Source organism: Bacillus rossius, chromosome 2, assembly GCF_032445375.1.
Source record: "Bacillus rossius redtenbacheri isolate Brsri chromosome 2, Brsri_v3, whole genome shotgun sequence".
In the NCBI taxonomy this organism is placed as follows: Eukaryota; Metazoa; Arthropoda; class Insecta; order Phasmatodea; family Bacillidae; genus Bacillus; species Bacillus rossius.
Genome location: NC_086331.1, coordinates 69,650,846 through 69,669,373, shown reverse-complemented (window position 1 = coordinate 69,669,373; position 18,528 = coordinate 69,650,846). Strand labels below are relative to the sequence as shown.

Below are 18,528 nucleotides of genomic sequence, written 5' to 3'. Positions count from 1 at the left end.
ATTTCGTTTAAATGTACGTATTTACATACTGTTAACACATCTAAATACAATTTAAGAAAAATATAAATGTATAAATTGCATTTAAAGTTCAAATAACCTAAAATAATACTATATTTAAATCACAGGCGGCATAATTGAACTGCACATAGCCTACTAACCTCATATTTCCTTACGAAGCACGTGTATACATCACATTTTTTAGTTAAAAATAATAGTTTTTTTTAACATATAAGCTCTGTTTGAATGTTTAAGAATAGAGAAGAATAAATTTTACGTTTTCTATTAACAAAATGCTATCTTAAAACAATGGCATAAATAAGGGTATAAAACAAAATTCGCAACTGTGTAACTTTGTGTACGCACGACTAGGAGTCAGCGCAGCCTGTCATGCAAGATGTGAACTAGCCTCGAAAGCTTCCGGCATTTCCCACTAGAGCTGCTACTGAGTTGCAAGACGGCGTAGTATGTATAAACATTAGCTAAACACACACGTAGTTAATATTTACGAAATATTATTTACTGTGCAATTTTAATTAGGCTTTAAAAATATGCGATGGAAGCGAATAACTATTACATAAAAAGTAATATCTTTTTTTGATTCGTCATAATGTTTGTTACACAAGTGCCGTCTTATTTTTAATTTGTTGCATTTTGTTTGTTACATTGTGCACGTATGAAAATAAAATAAATTATGTGGACGAGAAAGAGCGCTACTTCGAATATATGACCACGCTACTTCTAATATATGACCGCGCTACTTAAAATCATGCCCTAATTAATTGGCGTCATTACTTCAAAACAGCTCTAATCGAACAGCGTTACTTCAAAGGGCTGGTGTATATTTTTCAATTTTATATGTTAAGTCATTTGAAAATTCAAGTTAAAAAATGTCATATAAACATTAAATAAATAGTTTAAAGGGAACAATAATACCCTTAAAGTAGTAGCACCATGATTATAGTGGACCCTGAGCCATTTGGATACCAACTCTGTGTGCTTAAAGTTGTCATACCTGGGTTTGGTATTGAACCCACAATCATTGTAATGTGTTTTGGCACATAATTGATCACTGGGTGCCGTAAATATGAGCATCTTGCTATGGATGCAATACTTTTTTGCTAATTTACACTTTAAATGCTATTTTCAACGTAAATGCTTTTTTTGAGAATAATTGCTTCTTTTTTTTTCCAGCTTATTTACTAATGTAAATAATATTCAAAATATACTTTATAATGTGTTGCATAACTGCTACATATTTGTTAATGGTTTTCAAAATTATCGTACAAAATGTATCATTTAATATTTGGAAAGAAACACTCCTGTGTTGTAGACATTCAGGGAACTGACACACCTTATGTTTGTTCTTCGTAGTTTGTTTAGGACACGTGCTCATGTATTGTAACATTTTTAATGTATGTTTGTCACTTGAGATTTATCAGAACTTTGGTTAGTGTGCAAACACATGTCCAATATCTTTGCCGCAGATTTCCTCTTGTCTCACGGACAAAAGGTGTATGGAAGGTATAAGTTTGGCTAATAAGATAAAAACATAATAACACAAGAGGGTGTACACTCTTGCATTTTGCTTTAGGGGGAGTGTGAAGTTAACCACAGTAGTATTACAGTTACGTGGCATTCCCCCCAATTATGCTTGACCCACATGTTGGTTTTCTGGTTATCATTCTCGACACTAGTTTTTGTAACAAGTGTGCTGGAGATATTGCAGTGTCTCTCGATGCAAGTTGATTTTAGAATTACTTTGATTTAAGCCTGTGACTGAATTTTTGCTAGAATATTGCACTAACAATTGAAGTAAAATCAGCAATAGTATTTTTGATTCTTTAATCTAGAAAGGCATATTGTCGCTTAAGAAACAACACCGTCTAGGTTACATTTTTTTTAAATTGGTTTTTTGTTTCTCCATGGAAACTCCTCACAAAGTTAATTAGCTGAAAATACAACAGAATGCACTGTTATGGTCTTTTTTTAACACGGGCTATCATTCAGTTCCAGCACGGAGCATAAAGTTTGTAAGCTTTCCTGAAAAACGTGCTTTTTGTCACATAGGTGGTGTTGTTACTTGAGTGACAATATGATATAAATTGTTATTTAGTGACAATATGATATAAATTGTTATTTGTACAAAACTGAACTAAAGTTTTATTTGTTTGTATTTGTAGTTACGAATATTTAGTTTTAAAACATTTACAATGCAATAGTTAAATTTTAAACAAGTTGCATTGAAAATATTTACACAATTAGAAATGCACCTTGGAAAAAGATAATTTGAGAATGTGCAGTTAGTGAATTCCACCAAATTTGAACATTTTTTTAATCAATGTCTGACAGTCACCTTTGTTAATTGTACGAAAGTCTATTTAAACGTGACTTTTCTTTAATATGTGATAGCTGACCATGCATAAGGATCAGTGTTTATACATTTAAATGCCTTCTTGACTGAAAGAAAACAAAATGTAATTTAAATGTAGGGATGTATATATTTTGTGTAGCCACCAAAAATGAGACATAGGCCTATGGCCAGTTCACTTAAGTGGGCTCTGGAATCTGAAACCAAACACCTTAACACTGCTACTAAAAGTGGGGGACAGCAGCATCGGTAGAACTAGGTACTTGGGAAGATAAGAGTAGTGTTTAGCTGAAAATAAGAAAAACAAGTTATTTCACTGCATTCCTTTGCATTTTATTACAGTAAAATAAATAAACTGTATGACAACAAAACAACAGTACAAAAATATGTAAATAAATAAATAATTTCACACATTTATTCACACACCATAAAATAAATAAGTAAATAATCTTCATCATCTAAAAAGTACAGTTTTTTTTCATGTAAACCTAAATACAATCCATGCAAATGGCTGCCAACCTTGGCCATTCTGCAATGCTCAATTGTTTAATTTTTTTAGGAAACCATTGAGTCCCTCTATGTGTGCTAAAATGTTTCCTTTAAAATGTTGAGTTGAGTGTGAGCTCCCACCGATCAACTTACTCTGAAAACACTTTCTTACTGAAATAATTCTACTCATTCTCACACCAGGAAAATGGCCCATGGCCCTCTTAAATTCTGATACCTTTACAGCCGCCATCGCTTACCTAACCTAACCTGACTTGTCTCTGCAGTACAGCCGAAACACTCATCCGCTCGCCAAGAAAGTCCGAAGGCAAAAAGCCCTGATACTTCCCTAGGAGGCTAATTTATCACCGCAGGATGTGAAAAACTGGTCAGTTGAAAGTACAAAGTAAAAAGATTTTCAAACGAAGCCATCCGCCTGTCCCATTATCCCCACTCCAGTGATCTGCAAGGCCAGCAGTCTTAGCGGTCACATGCAACATGCTCTGCGCGCTACCTACTGTGCACGTGGCACAGGTCTACCAACTCTGTCCAGATGAATCCAGGTAGGCCTCCCAGGAAGAAATAACAGAAGAGCTGCCGACAGCCGGCCGCGCCCCAATAAATATCATGCTAACCGCCCCAGAAAATTGCAACATGCACAGTTTTACAAGTGTTGCAGAAATCTAATTGCAAAACTCGGGTGTCGCAAACAGCGTGCCAGGACTGCGCGAGGCACGAAACAACTTCACAACATAGGACAATAAACTTTAAAAATGTCTACTCCGTGAAAATATTTATTCTTTGTTACTTAGTTTCCACCATTTCTACCTGGAATCAGAACTGTCGATTTTTAAGCTGGAAGTAATTGTATCATACTTAGAATGGTAGGTGGTAAGAACAATAATTTGGATGTAAAATAGATTCACTGGATAAAACCAGTGATTCCTGCCACAATTGCTGTATTTTTGGACAGTATGCTCACAATGTTTATGCAACTTGTCGTGCACTAATATACAAAAAGAGGTAAAATTATTGATATTTGGATCATAACTGCAATAACCAATATTTATCCCTACCACTGTACTTACCAAAGTTATATTTCTGTTCTTACAGGGAAATAATTTGAACCTCACTTCAAAATAATAACTTTATTTAATGAATGTGAAATTAACGTAACTTTTCCCTCCACTCGTAATCATAATTTCTTTCACTTCCAATGTCGACAAACTACCATGATGTCATATTGAAGTAAATAATTCGCACCAGCCTGGCCAACCTTGTTATTAAATTTTTGGCAATTTTTTTTTCCTAGTACAGGTACCCTATTTTATTGCATAATTGTTGCACTCGCATAATTATCGCATCTAGATTTTAGGGCGTCAAAATTTGGATAAAAAAAACCTCACGTAAACGTTGCATTATGTTTTTGGTCCCGCTATTATATTCCGAGCCCTTTGTGTGGGTATTTTTTCCGTATAAAACAATGTATTCTAAAGTAAAATCTAATATTTATCCGGACATTACCACTTATTTAACGGAAATACAAATTTGTCTGAAGTGTAAATTTTCTTTTAAAGACTTTTTAAACGTTATAACCTTTATCTGTTCGTCTACGTTGCCGCGGTGTACCGCTTATAAAAATGTAGCCAGTGCTAGTTGGCATCATTCATGTTTGGTTATGTTGGTTCTAGAGGTGGGACGATACCACACTTTCGCTACTCGATTCTGTATTATTTTTTCAGTTCGATACTTTCGATACTTTCGATACTCCAGGGAAAAAATATTTTCCCATTAAGTAACAATTATTACAAATAACATAAACTAGTTTTAAACTATATAAATTCAATCTAGCATACCAGCACAATGTCAGATTAAACTTAAATACATAATGTGCAAATAATTGCATTACCGTATTTACCCGATTGCAAGATGACTCAAATGCAAGACGAGGTCAACTTTTTAACCTTTATAAACCAGAAAATAGTATATAACAAGCTATAAATAAACATTTTACATAACATGAAAAAGATAATTTTCTGTACTTAGGTTGTTTTATGTTTTGAAAGACCCACTTAATAAAATTATTTACATACATTACAAAGTCTTGAACATATTGCCTTAGTCTGAGTCACTTTCAGATTCATCTGTTTCACTACTGGCATCAGTTTCACTTCCTTCAAGATTTTCCCATAAGATATCATCTTGAGATCCATCAAGATTGTTGGATATGCAGCACTTATGGAAACCCTTTACTATGGAATCTGATGAAATGTTGTTCCATGCTGTCAGTATCCACTCTCCCAGCAAACAAAGTGAGGGTTTCTTCAATTTACCAGCTGGTGTCAACGGCTTATCATCAGACATCATCCACTCTGTATACTGTCTGCGCAAACAGTCTGTAGCTGAGAGGTCATACCTCCAGGTATAACGAGGTCTGTGCGCCCATCTTCAAGTAGTCTTCACTTGTGGAGTAAGGTGGCCTCTAAAAGCATCTAGCACTAACATACCACGTTGCCTCAAAAGAGCACCTGGCCTATGGTTCCAAACAATCTTTACCCAGTCCATTACTAACTCATTCGTCATCCATCCCTTTTCTTGGCATCTAACGATGAGTCCCTTTGGTAGCTTTTCTTTTGGCAGAGTTTTGCGGCGTAAAATGACATATGGAGGAAGTTTTCTTTTATCTGCCAACACTGCTAGCATTACAGTAATTCTATTCTTTTCATTTCCTGTTGTCTTCATCAATACTGATTTTGCACCTTTGTCTGCTACAGTTGTATTTGTGGGCATGTCAAAGAACACTGGTGTTTGGTCTGCGTTGCCAATGTGACCAAGAAGATAGGAATGCTGTTTCCTTAAGCCAATCACTTACCTCTGGAATTCAATCAATTTTTCATTGAAGTCAGAGGGCAATCTGTGCCAATGATGTTCTACGTCGTAAAGCTAGTCCTGAACGGCGCATCATTCGCACGCATCAACCTGTACTAGCCTTGAAATGTGTTCTGGGTATTTTGAGACTGTTTGCTATTTCTCGGGCCTTCATTTTGATGATTTCAGTGGTTATTGCAACCCCCTCGTTGCGTTTCTCACGAACAAATTTGACTACAGATTTCTCAATGTCACCGAAACAACCTTTTTTGGGTCCACTGAAAGCTTTACGAGTAGAGTTGGCATTTCTCAACTTCTCTTTCAAATCCCGCCACCGTCGCACGTTTGCTTCGGATATGCCAAAACGTCTTGATGCAGCACTGTTGTTGTTTTCTTCTGCATATTTTACCACAATGAGCTTAAAATTTGCATCGTGATATGTTAGAGAGCCTTTCTTTATAAAAGAACTTGATGTTCCTCGCCTTTCAACACCATCCATTTTAGGTACCCGCAATTTACCGCATTTGTTTATTAACGAAAATAAACAATTTTGTTTACATAGAATAACATTGTTAAAACGTATACAACACTTTGGGTTACTAAAATTGTTACAGCGCTCGCAACATAGTGGAGATATCATGTACTACAAAATTCAGCATGAGAAATGACCTGGTTTACCAACTCCCAAGTCTAGATTTCACGTCTTCTTTCGTGCATACTTTATCTATGGCGTGAGCGCAAATAAACAAAGCATGGCGACTAGTACCGTAGATGTTTTTTATAATCTTTTTGCGTACAAATTAGTTTGAAATTGTACTGTATTTTTCATTAAATGATTATAATGTTAATAGTTATTTTATGCCTGTACCCATAAAAGTAACCATAAAAGTAATTTCACATTGTATTAGCCTAAAAATGTGCGACACACTACCATCAAAAATCGAGGTTTTCAAATGCAAGAGGAATGTGAAATTTTTTACCGTTGCCGGGAGAAAAAATAATCGTCTTGCATTCAGGTAAATACGATATTAATGAAAGATATGAATTCATCATTATATATACATATAATAAAACCACCAGAAATGTAAAATCAGTCCATAATCAAGAAAAGCTGACATGAGAAACAGTGGCCTTACAAAATGTTATGAAGTCCTTTCTTGGAGGTGGAGAAAAGTCACCAAGCCTAAATTAGAAATAAAAAAAATTAGGCTATTGTAAAAAGAAAATCAGAAATTTTTGCTTGTTTGTTTCATTTTACAAACAACTTTATGCAACAGAACAATTTTCAATAAAATTTTAACTTGAGAAACGTAAAATACAAAACAATCCGATCGTAAGAAAACAATAACAAACGGGTACATTCAGTTCAAAGATTAATGAATGCACAAAATATGTGATCCGTGCATTGGTAAAGCGTGTGCACCATTTTCATAATCATTGCTAGTTTGCGCTACTAGTCTCGTTTGGTGCTGGCCATAGAGGCTAATAGCGAAGTGCACAGTCTTCCTGATACTATCCATATCTATGGTGTGATTGTTATTTTCTTACGTTTGCAAAGGTAAACAGTGAACGTTTTTCAAAATAAAAGCATGAAAACATAGTTTATCAGGAGGAATATAACAAAAAAATTTGTGTATTTTTGGACATTTCCGCTTTGTAAAAACGTATGAAACGGGAAATTAATAATTTTATAAGTGTACTAGATAATGCCCGGCATGCGTTGCAATGCCTCAATCAATTTTTTCTGTAATTTTTTAAACGTATACTAAGCATCTCTCTTTATCTCTCTAATTCTCTATCTCTCTATGTATTTCTCTATAACTCTCTCTATCTTTCTATTTATATCTCTATCTCTCTATATATCTTTCTAGCGGACCCGACAGACATTGTCCTGCCCAAATGTACTTTTTCTGAGATATGGATATGGCGGTAAGTATTTCTACGCTGGACATTTTGTATCTTCTCATTATGCCCTCCTCTTGGGCACGCCACTGCCGTTACCAAAAACCTTTCCCATGGTTACGCAGAAGGCAACAACAATGCAAAATCCCGTTGCCATGGAGGCTAATTATCAACAATGCTTAGTTTTTTTGCTTTTAAAGCGTGTTTTTTTAGTTTTTCTTAACTCAGAATCGAGATAAAATATCCAATTGTGAATCTAAACCATCCTCGAATCCCCGTGAACTCACACACAAAATTTCATCAAAATCGCGTACAAACAGACAGACAGTAAAAGTACTGTTTTATTATAGTAAGATAGATAGATTGTTCTTACATGTTCGCATCCATGCAGTATATGAAAAATCAGCATGCATAGCCCCACACCTATAACTATATGTTTCTGCTGCCCACGACTTTTTCCGCATGGAATTTTGTATTATCTTGCACCATTTAGAAATTTAAACATTATAACATAACAGTTGATACAGTTGTAGTAGTTTTCTTATGTTCAAAAATGATAATTTTTCTCACCTCTATTTTAGTCTTTGCAATAAAAATATGTTACTACCTAAATTTTGAGTAAATATGTTTCTACTTTCAAATGTAATGACTGGAAGACACTTCATAAAATGTCTTTGTAAACCACATTTACTGTTTTTTCCGTTTTGAGCTAGAATGTAAAGATTGTCTGCATTACTGACCCACGAGCAAGCTACATACATTTCAGAGAGAGAGAGAGAGAGAGTGAGAGAAAGACACCTATTGAATGTCTATCTAACTAATTTTTTTTATGAGAGCATATTTTCATTAAATAAATCATGAAATCTTTCAACGATAAAAGCTGTTTATTTAATTAAGCGGACGGGTTCGCTCCAAGGAGAAAATTGACGCGGCGAGACCTCGTGGACATAGAGAAATGACACACACTCACTATTTGTGTGGCTATGGAACATGATTTTTTTCTGCAATTTAAATTGTAATATACAAAAAGGGTATTGAAAATTGAAACAAATATGGCGACACTATAAACTGTCAGGATCTTTATTTTTTTCTTACTCTCTACTTAGTTCCTTACAATAGCAAAACTTAATGGCTTCTAATAATGCGTTGCAATTTTTGCTTTCAAAGCGTGTTTTTTTAGTTTTTCTTAACTCAGAATCGAGATAAAATATCCAATTGTGAATCTAAACCATCCTCGAATCCCCGTGAACTCACACACAAAATTTCATCAAAATCGGTCCAGCCGTCTAGGAGGAGTTCAGTGACATACACACGCACACAAGAAATATATATATAAAGATGTTCCGGGAAAGTAAACCATTATAAATATAGTACTTTCGGCGGGACCAAAATTAATCGGCGTATGACACGGGAAAATGTATGAAACGGGAACATATCATCGAGGTTCTACTGTAGTTGTATTTTGTACGATGGAGACTCAAAACCTAATTCAATACAAATGAACAAGCATTCCGGTATCGAAAAAATGTATCGAACTTACAGTTTCGATACTCGATACTTTGCGATACCGTCAAGTATCGAGGTATCGAAGTATCGAAAATCCCATCACTGGTTGGTTCCCGTATAGAAGATATCTCACCGAATGCATACAGCGCACACGCTCTGTTGAGTACCGAGTTAACTACATTTGATGGCCCGCACACACTCGTGGTGTGTACTACAATAGTTACATGTTCGTTTGGGCTCGCATTCGGATCGCAGACTTCGTTTTTATATTTAAAGTTGAAGAAAGGTTTTTGTTGCATGACTTATTGATTTAAATTGTTTGGCGTGCCCTTTTATACTTCACTTTTTAAATAAACGTACTTTCCATGAATGGGTTTGGTTTTTATGAATAACTTTACGTAACAAAAAAAAATTTTCTTTGCATAAACCTCGCACCCTTAATTTTCAAACTTGATTTTATTTTAAAATATGAGACAGTTATGTGATAACACAGTAAGCTAATTTTTTTAATACTTTTACATATATGTGTTCTGCTCTAAAATAGTAAGTTATAAAATTGTATTTACAGTATTAAAATTCATTAAATGAAATCCGTAAGTTTTATTGCTTGAACAAAACCATAATGCTGCCCGTGAGCAAACATATATTCTTTCAATATGCACTGTTTTCACATTCATGTTGATGGTTAATTTGCAGTGACCATGATAGCTTGCATTATTATTAAATCAGTTTTGAATTTGAATCACAGTACACAAGAAAATATATCATGATCAGTTTGGGTTTCAATGCAAATAAAAATTTCATGGACATAAATCAAGTGAAACACAATAATCAGGAGAACACAAAATCACTAATTTTAATGAGATTTATTGATGTCATTCGCACATATTTGTTTGTGAACTGTGGTGGCTAAACAGATGCTAAAATAATCAGTTGCATGCTAAACATTTTTGTTTATTATTAGGTGCTGATGTAATGTTGGTCTCTTGGAAGACAGAAGGGGGTAACTGAAAAACCTTTTTGTTTTGTGCGAAGGGTTAATTTTTTCACTGTACGTTTAAAGTCACAAGGACCTGGCGAAGACTCCTCTTGGGGTGTGATGTCGCCTGTGTGGGGAGCAAGATTCTGACACTCCTTAATTAATAACAAATTGCTATCATCTGGCCTGCTCTCAGTGTAGAGCATGCTGTAAAATAGGATGTTACTGTGGGCTCTTGGGACATCCCTCACCTTGATACCTGCGACTGGTTGGCACTTGGCCAGAAAGTGGCATGGTTCCTCAGTTTTTATTCACATTAGCAAATTCCAACATGCCTCTGTACATGTCTCAATTACAAACTGTTGCACAGCCCTATAGCACGAATTGGTTTAAGTGAGGTGCAAGCCACCCTCGCATTGAAGATTAATGTAGGCAGGCCCCAAAGACATTGAAAAAGAGATTGGAATTAAACATTGAAGCGTTGAAGCATTGGTCAACATTAGCAACGCAGTAAGTTCCCAGGGTGCTGGCATTTTCTATCTCTGCTGGTGATGGTCAGATTGGGGCGACAGGGCGCACTCTTTGAGGCATAATGACGTCTTTTTGCAGAGCAAGAAATTCGTTAAGCTTATTCAAATTCGTAGTGTGGGTGATTCACAAATAAATATACAAGATGCTTATATAAATGAGGCACATCCTCTCAAGCCCTTGTTTATTAATTAACATACAGTTGTTTAGTAATTAATATTTAAAATGTGGTCCACTTCAGCCTATTTTGGGTCCGTTCGGGATTGTTCAGCTCCGTTTTGTGAAATACTCTTAATTAAAATATTTTTTAGGGCATTTGAAGCCATTCTGCTAAAAATACATACTCTTAGGGGCCAAAATAAATGATTTACAATTATATTACTGGTTTACTTAAAAGATGTACGCAATACTGCATGACGGTGTCTTCCAGAATCATGGCGTACTGTTTTATTACACACATGCGTACATACTGAGGTGATACAAATGGGGAAGGAGCGGATGCTTACCAGGCTCATGGGGGGTGAAACACTTGTCAACTTGAACTTAATACTTTGAATTTTATTGTTTGACTTTATTGCATACTAAACTGTCGTGCTTGAAGACTAGGTCTGTGTGAATATTGGTTTTTAGTTAAAATTGAATACAAATATGAAATTATTCCTTAATACTAATATTGAATTTGAATAGTAAGTATAAAAATTGTAATGCCACAAAAAAAATTTAATATTGTGTAATACAGGGAAAGAGAAAGGTAAATATTTAATTTAGTGGCTTCTGGGAAATTAGACAAATAACACTGAAGTGAATTATTGGTTAGACTGTCAGCTTTAATAATTATTTGAAATATTTGTTGAAATATTAAAAAAGTGTTAAGTAATTTTTTTATGTACCTAACTTAACTTATGGCAAACAACTTTTCATTTCAGTTTGTATTTCCCAGAACCAGCTACTTGAAATATTGTTTGAGAAAAATTTTGCATTCTGCAAAATCCAATAAATTTTATGAAAAATATATCTTAAATTCAGTGTTTGCAAAATAGTGATTAAATAAGCTCATATTTATTTCCTGTATTTAAACTTTATTTATTCACAAAAGAGCATCAATATTATATAAAAAAACCTCGAGTTATTCCAATACGTTCTTTGTGAATGTCAGCTGGGTAAACTGTATTTTAGTTTAGCAATATTATAAATACATTTTGTACTAATTTTCTCTTAAATCTGGAACCATTATTTACATTTGTTTATTTTGTTTTTAGTCACGTCTGTTTCATCTTCGATAAATGCAGCACGTAAGCTGCTACTGTGCTAATTGATGATGACTATTGATTTATGTGCCATTACAAATATCACCTTCATTTCTTTTATTGGCCATCACAAAGGAGTCCTAAGTTTTGTATTGTAGTCCAAGGTTGTTGATGTTTATTTACTTTTTTCCACTTCTGGTATCTGTGACAAAACAAATACAAACAATAGTTTGTTTGAAATGTCACGTGTTTTTTGTTTGAAATATGTCAAATAATCTGTGTTTTTGATCGTCTACACAAATTTTTCCACTACTGTTTTGCAATACAGTAGTAAAATAACTCCAAATACTTGTTGCGTGCTTAAAACTCTAAATATTCATGTTTTTGATTATGCTTTTTGTTAAAACATCTTAACTGGATATTTATATCGCACAAATGACTTAAACTAAACAGTTATTGTTGGTATACGACAAACTCATGAGAAGTGCTACGTAAAATATTTGTTACCATTTGAGTGTTTATTAGTTTAAAGTGTTAGTATTCAAAGTCAAAATCGAATACCTACAAATAGTACCCTGTTCATTTTGAAAATTGAAATATTTGCATAGGCCTACTGAAGACCAAATTCAGAGGTAATATAGGTAAATTGTTTAAGTAAAAAAAAAGTTTACCAAAGGAAATATATTTAGGTGTTACTATGCTCATTTTATTTCAGAAAATGTAAATATCTTTAAACTCATTAAGTGTTATTCTTTAGGTCTTGGAATTATAGTTCAGGGAAATCATGAAATCAGAATGGGAATTAAATAAATGTGGAATTGCCCCATCCCTGTTTCAAAGTATTATGATTAGTTTAAATGCATTGTTAGTATTTTCAATGTATGCAATAGAAGAAAATATCAAACAAGTTTTTTTTTAAAATATATTCTAGCTTTCAAATTTGTATTTGTGCCTATAAATCATGCATTTTTGAATAAATTATTATTTTTTTCAGCCTCCGGGTCAACCCATGATGCCAAACAGTATGGACCCTACAAGACAAGGTCAGTTGTATTTTGATTTATCTAGTTTGAAAATAGTTAGTACTTATTTTGTATGTGTGTACCAACTTAAGTTATTGTTTTATACACTCGGTGGAAATGTGGCTAAGTTTATCCTGATTTTTATGTTAAATAATAGTGTTGTAGCACTGTCATTCCAGAGTTGAATGTACCATTGACTGGTAGCATAGCACTCCATTAAAAATGTTACTTGTGTATTTAAATTTAGCAGAGTCAAGTGAAGTGGTCAAAACAAGGCTTAAAGAAGCTTAGATTAATGAAAGTATACCGATTTATTTATGGAAGCTTGGCTATAAGACAAACCTTTGTTATCAGTTCTACTTCAGTATCTTTTCAGGTAGTGTTTGGAATTCAGTTTAAAATTGAAGCTGCGGTAGCTTCTTCGATGTGAGTGCACTTGAAACTCATCCAACTTGGCTGGTGTTGGCATTATGATGTCTTACGGCTTATCTCCTTCCCTCCTCTATTTTACATTCTACATTCCTCTCAGAGACACAAACCATCTTCATCTCCCCTCCCCCCCCCCTTTCTCCTGAACTTTCCAACAATCACTTCCCTCATTCTACATTCCACATGTTGGAAACTGTCCAAACTCCCCCCCCTTCCCCCTTCCCTCCCGCATTCCGCCTTCCTTTTCCACACCATGTGCGACAAATGCCAGAACACTACACAGTGTTGTATAGTCCATTCCCAGTGAAATGAATATTTTTAAGGCTCGCGTGACAGCCATTTATCGGTAAATGATGTACAAGTTACTATGATACAATTTATTTATTAGTCACAGTTGTATTTATGGTGGAAAATTACTGAAACTTTGAAAAAATATTGAATGGAAAAATTAATCAGGTCCGTAACAGTGATTATTTTACCACAAATGAACTATACTCACCCTTTCCTCCGCATTCCAACATTTTCGACGCGTGATTCATAGCAACGGCAACCGTGTGCAAAGCATAGCTACAAAATATGTCACTGGCAATATGTATTACACCACCACCCCAAAACCCTTTATTTTTACCCTGAAAAGTGTCTTTTTCATTAGTCTTTGTTTGGTGTTAATGAGTTCAGATACATTTTACGATGGCTTTAGTTTAATATTTCATTTGGCTATTGCAGTATTTTATTGGATTTCCTTAAATTTTGTTTTTTCTCTTGATTTATTGACAACTGGTTTACGTTTTTTGGCTACGGGTTTGGACATTTAATTTCCCAAAATGATTGGAAATATAAGGAAAACTTTTCATGATTCAACAGAAGTTTGAAATAATTAAGGAAGTTGAATGAATGCAAGGTGTTAAAATCCAACATAGCGAGGCATCATAAGATCTCGATGTCGACACTGTCTATGATCTGGACCGGCAAGGATTCTATTATTAATGCTGTTTGCAGGTGGAGGGTCATAACGTAAAGACAAAAAGCCTTTAATGTTAAAATAATGTATTGTTCGATTGGTTCACCCAGCACAGAGCACAAGGTGTACTACTTAGAGGACCTATGATATTACAGAAGGCTGACCTTTATGCATTGAAAATTGGTTCGAACTTTAAGGTCTCTAATGGTAGGCTGGATAAATTTAAGAGCTGCCATAACATTAATACCCATAAAATCTATGTCAAAAGTAATTCTATTCCTGAGGACTCAGTAGAAAAAATGGTTTCTGACACTGCACAGCATCCTGAGGCATTACCAACCAGAAGAATTATTAAACGCCGACAAAACAGCAGTGTTTTTTAACTTATTCCGGAACGGACACTTGCTCTGAAGGGGACACATGTATAGGAGGTAAAAGGAGTAAGGAATGCCTTACTGTCCTGTGCTCCAATATGAATGGATGTGATAAGTTGAACCCGCTTGTGATTGGGAAATTCAAAAATCCACAAGCATTTAAAGGATGCGAAACGTACAATTTTATTAAAAAAGCATAGATGACACCAGCAATGTTTACTAGTTGGGTTCAAGGATTGATTCCCGCACGTGCTGTAAAAATCACAGCATCTCTTTGTTCATCAACCATCCTGGCCCATTCAAAGATCAAAACCTGACCCATGTCAGATTTGTTTTCTTCCCGCCAAACACCACCAACACCCTTCAGCTCTTGAACCAAGACATCATGAGGGCATTGAAGGCAAAGTTTCTCCACAGGTCTACGGCTAACTTTGTCATAGATTTGTACAGTGAAACCTCCTTAATACAAACCTGAGGGGACAGAAATTTACCCACTTAGTAAAGAGGTTTGTAATAACCATAACTTTCCATAATGTGTACATTACATATGTCTAAACATCATTATTATTAATTTTTAAATTTTTCAATATTTGTATATAGTATATACAGTTGAAAAACATTTTACATAATTATTAAAAATAATAATATAATAAGTATTACAAAACTACATAAAAAAGTCACTTAAGTAAAAACATGGTTAGACTTCATAAAAGTTAACACAGAATGTTTTACAATTTTGAATGACATGTTGCTAAATATTATTGCATATCTAGATCACTGAGAAGATTTAGGTAAAAAAAATGAACTTATTTTGGTCTGCTTTTCATTTTTTTTAATACACGTTGGACAAAGCCACACAGTTATTAAAAGGCTTTGATTGTTTCAGTGTCAGCATCGCTGCACTGTATTACTGTTTCCAGAGTATTAAGAGCTTGCAAAGCTTCAGTTATTTTGGGCAATGCAAGTGTTGGTGGCTCTTCACAGTCTACGGCTTCTGTGTTAACATCACCATCAGTGGTGTCACAGTCTGTCAACTCAAAGTCATCTGGTGTGGATGATGTAAGAAGTCCGTCATCTATTTTTACAAAACTGTTAAACTGTTCCGTGAAATTTAGCTTACTTTAAAGAATTTCCCATTCCTCACTATCCACACCAGCACTGTCGCCAGTATCACACGAAGAAAGGCCAATTGAGGCAGAACTGCCACTGGGAACATGAATGGTGGGGCTGATACTACCAGGGCTGCAGTCCTCTGTAGCAGATGATAGTTCAGGGCCTGAAACTTCTTCATTGGTGGCTACTGCAGGGACTAACTTCTTGAAACAGTTTTGAATCACTGTAGGTTGAATGCTATCCCAAGCCATACAGATGTTTCGAATAGCATCCAAAACATTCCATTTAGTCAGCTGTTTCTTGGCATCCAGGCGACACACAAGAAATTGGACAAGTCTCTTTCGGTATATCTTTTTGACATTATTATTAATGCCTTGATCAAGAGGTTGCAAGATGCTGGTTGTGTTGGCAGGTAAGTAGATCAACTGAATGTTGTCCAATTTCAGTGATTCAGAAGAATGAGATGTGCATCTATCAAGGAGGAGAAGAATCCTGTTCTTGACAGCCATTTTCCTATCCAACCGCAACAACCAATCACGAAAGATTTTAGATGTCATCCATGCATTTTGGTTGGCTTCGTATTGGCATGGGAAATTTGTGACTCCTTGAAGCAGCGTGGTTTCAAAAACTTTCCTATAACCAACGGGTTAATTTAGTCTCTGCCATCTGAATTGCAACACAGTGCAACTGTGATTGGCTCCTTGCTCCTGTTGCCACCATGGCAGGGCTCCCCTCGATATGCTATGGTATGGTCTGGTAAAAGGTTATAAAATACACCAGTTTCATCCATGTTGTAAATGTCTCTAGGACTGTACTGGTTGATGGTATTTTTCGCTGTTTCCTGCCACTCGTCCACTTTCTGGTTATCGACATCTGCAGATTCACCACACACACTACGAAAAACCAAATTGTGTCTTTGCTTAAACCTCTGCAACCACCCATTGCTACATTTGAAATCATCAACCCCACTTTTCAATGCCAACATATCAGCTTTTTCTTTTATCATAGGCCCAGAAAGAGGCAAATTTTTGGACAGTGAATGATTAAACTATTCAAGCAATTTCTCTTCTAGTTCGTCATACTTAGCACCACGCATACGTTTTCGTCCTTTCAACCCTCCTCCTTTCTTATGGTGCTCTTTAATCTTGGATTCATTTTTCATTATTGTTGATAGTGTTATCTTTAAAAGATTTGTGCAATGGGAGTGCATGACTTGATGTAAGTTTTTGGACATACGCCATTGCTAAGAACGTTTTCTGTTGAAGAAAAACTAATAAATAAAATAAAAATACACAAGAAAGACAAAAAACACACAAAATTAAGCAAACAATTGCTGTTGTCAACAAGAATATAAACACCACAAAATATTCCGAAACAGAAATATGGTCAACAAATAAAGAAAAAAGTACTAAGTGAACAAAAAAAAACACACAAATGATGACAACACAAAAATATTGAAACCAAAATAATTAAGCACAACAGTTGAAACGAGTCAAAAACACGACAAAACGAAAAGACTAAAAAAAAAAAAAAAAAAAAAAAAATAGTTTTACCTAAACAGAAAACGTTCTTAGCAATGGCGTATGTCCAAAAACTTACATCAAGTCATTGTTGATAGTGTTGACAGTGGGACATTAAACTCCTTAGCAATAGAGGTTTTGGTTTTTTCACCTAAGTTTACTTCCCTTATTAGCCTTAACTTTTTTTCAATGGTTAAATTATTTCATTTTCATTTAATTTCCATTTTAGGTTATGTTTTTGAACTTTGCCGAACTTGTACATACACTACATAAAAAGTACCGGAAAAGGCTGAAAGTCTAAAATTGGGCCATTAAATTTTAATATAAAAAAATAAATGCAACCATGTTCATGTTAAACCAAGTTTTCAGTGACGTGACTAAAATTCAACATCTCTACATACGTTGACCAATAAGACATGGCACCATCAAATTTATAATTTTGGAGAATAAGCCAACTTCAGTCTATTACATACGTATATTGGATGACTAGGGTGTGCGGGATCCCGACTAACAGGAAAAAATTCGAGCGGCAGGGAATAATATTTTTCACAGTATTTTCAGGAATAAAATATATTTCACGTTCGAAAAATTCAAGCTTTATCTATGTCAACAGCGTGCCATTTGGCCTACAACTAAAGACAACTAATATGAAATAGTATTAGGGTTTACGGAAAACTAACTTGTTTATTAAAGAAACTATTTAAACTTGTCAATATATTTTGTTAATAAAAAGGTGCCTAGAAAATAATATACCTACATCATGATCGTCAAATTTTATAAATAAACGGGCAACCAATCGTCCTGAAATGCAGAGCTGTAAATGACATTATTTTAATAGTTTACCGATTTATTAGCATTTACTGTGTATATATAATGCGTTGGATGTTTATATTCGTATTAATGTTTTTGTTAATGTAATCGAGTTACGAAGATGAAATTATATTTAATTTAATAAACAATAAAGGAAACAACGAAAATCATTATGAACCGCTGCGATTGGCCCTTGCATCACTTTGGGGCAGGGTTACGATACAGCCTACAAGAGATGGCAGCACCATCTTTTTTTTATGACGTAAATGGGAAAATACAATTAAATTAGATTTTTTTTTCTCGATAATTTGAGGATTAGGGTTGTTCTATGGGGGCAAGTAATAAGATTCCCCAAAATATGGCAATATATTACACAGGGCACCCGCACTCTTCTAATTCCAACCAATATGGTGGC

The 18,528-nt window shown here is 34.7% G+C and overlaps 1 protein-coding gene across 4 annotated transcripts in view; it reads left to right on the top strand.

The window, feature by feature from the left end:
* LOC134529353 (single-stranded DNA-binding protein 3) overlaps nt 1-18,528 on the top strand; it is a 309,711-nt gene that overhangs the window by 99,090 nt on the left and 192,093 nt on the right. For all 4 annotated transcript variants that reach the window (XM_063363330.1, XM_063363329.1, XM_063363331.1 and 1 more), the window contains exon 9: nt 12,879-12,927. In XM_063363330.1, the coding sequence (XP_063219400.1) occupies nt 12,879-12,927 (49 nt within the window). The remainder of the gene's footprint in view (nt 1-12,878; nt 12,928-18,528) is intronic.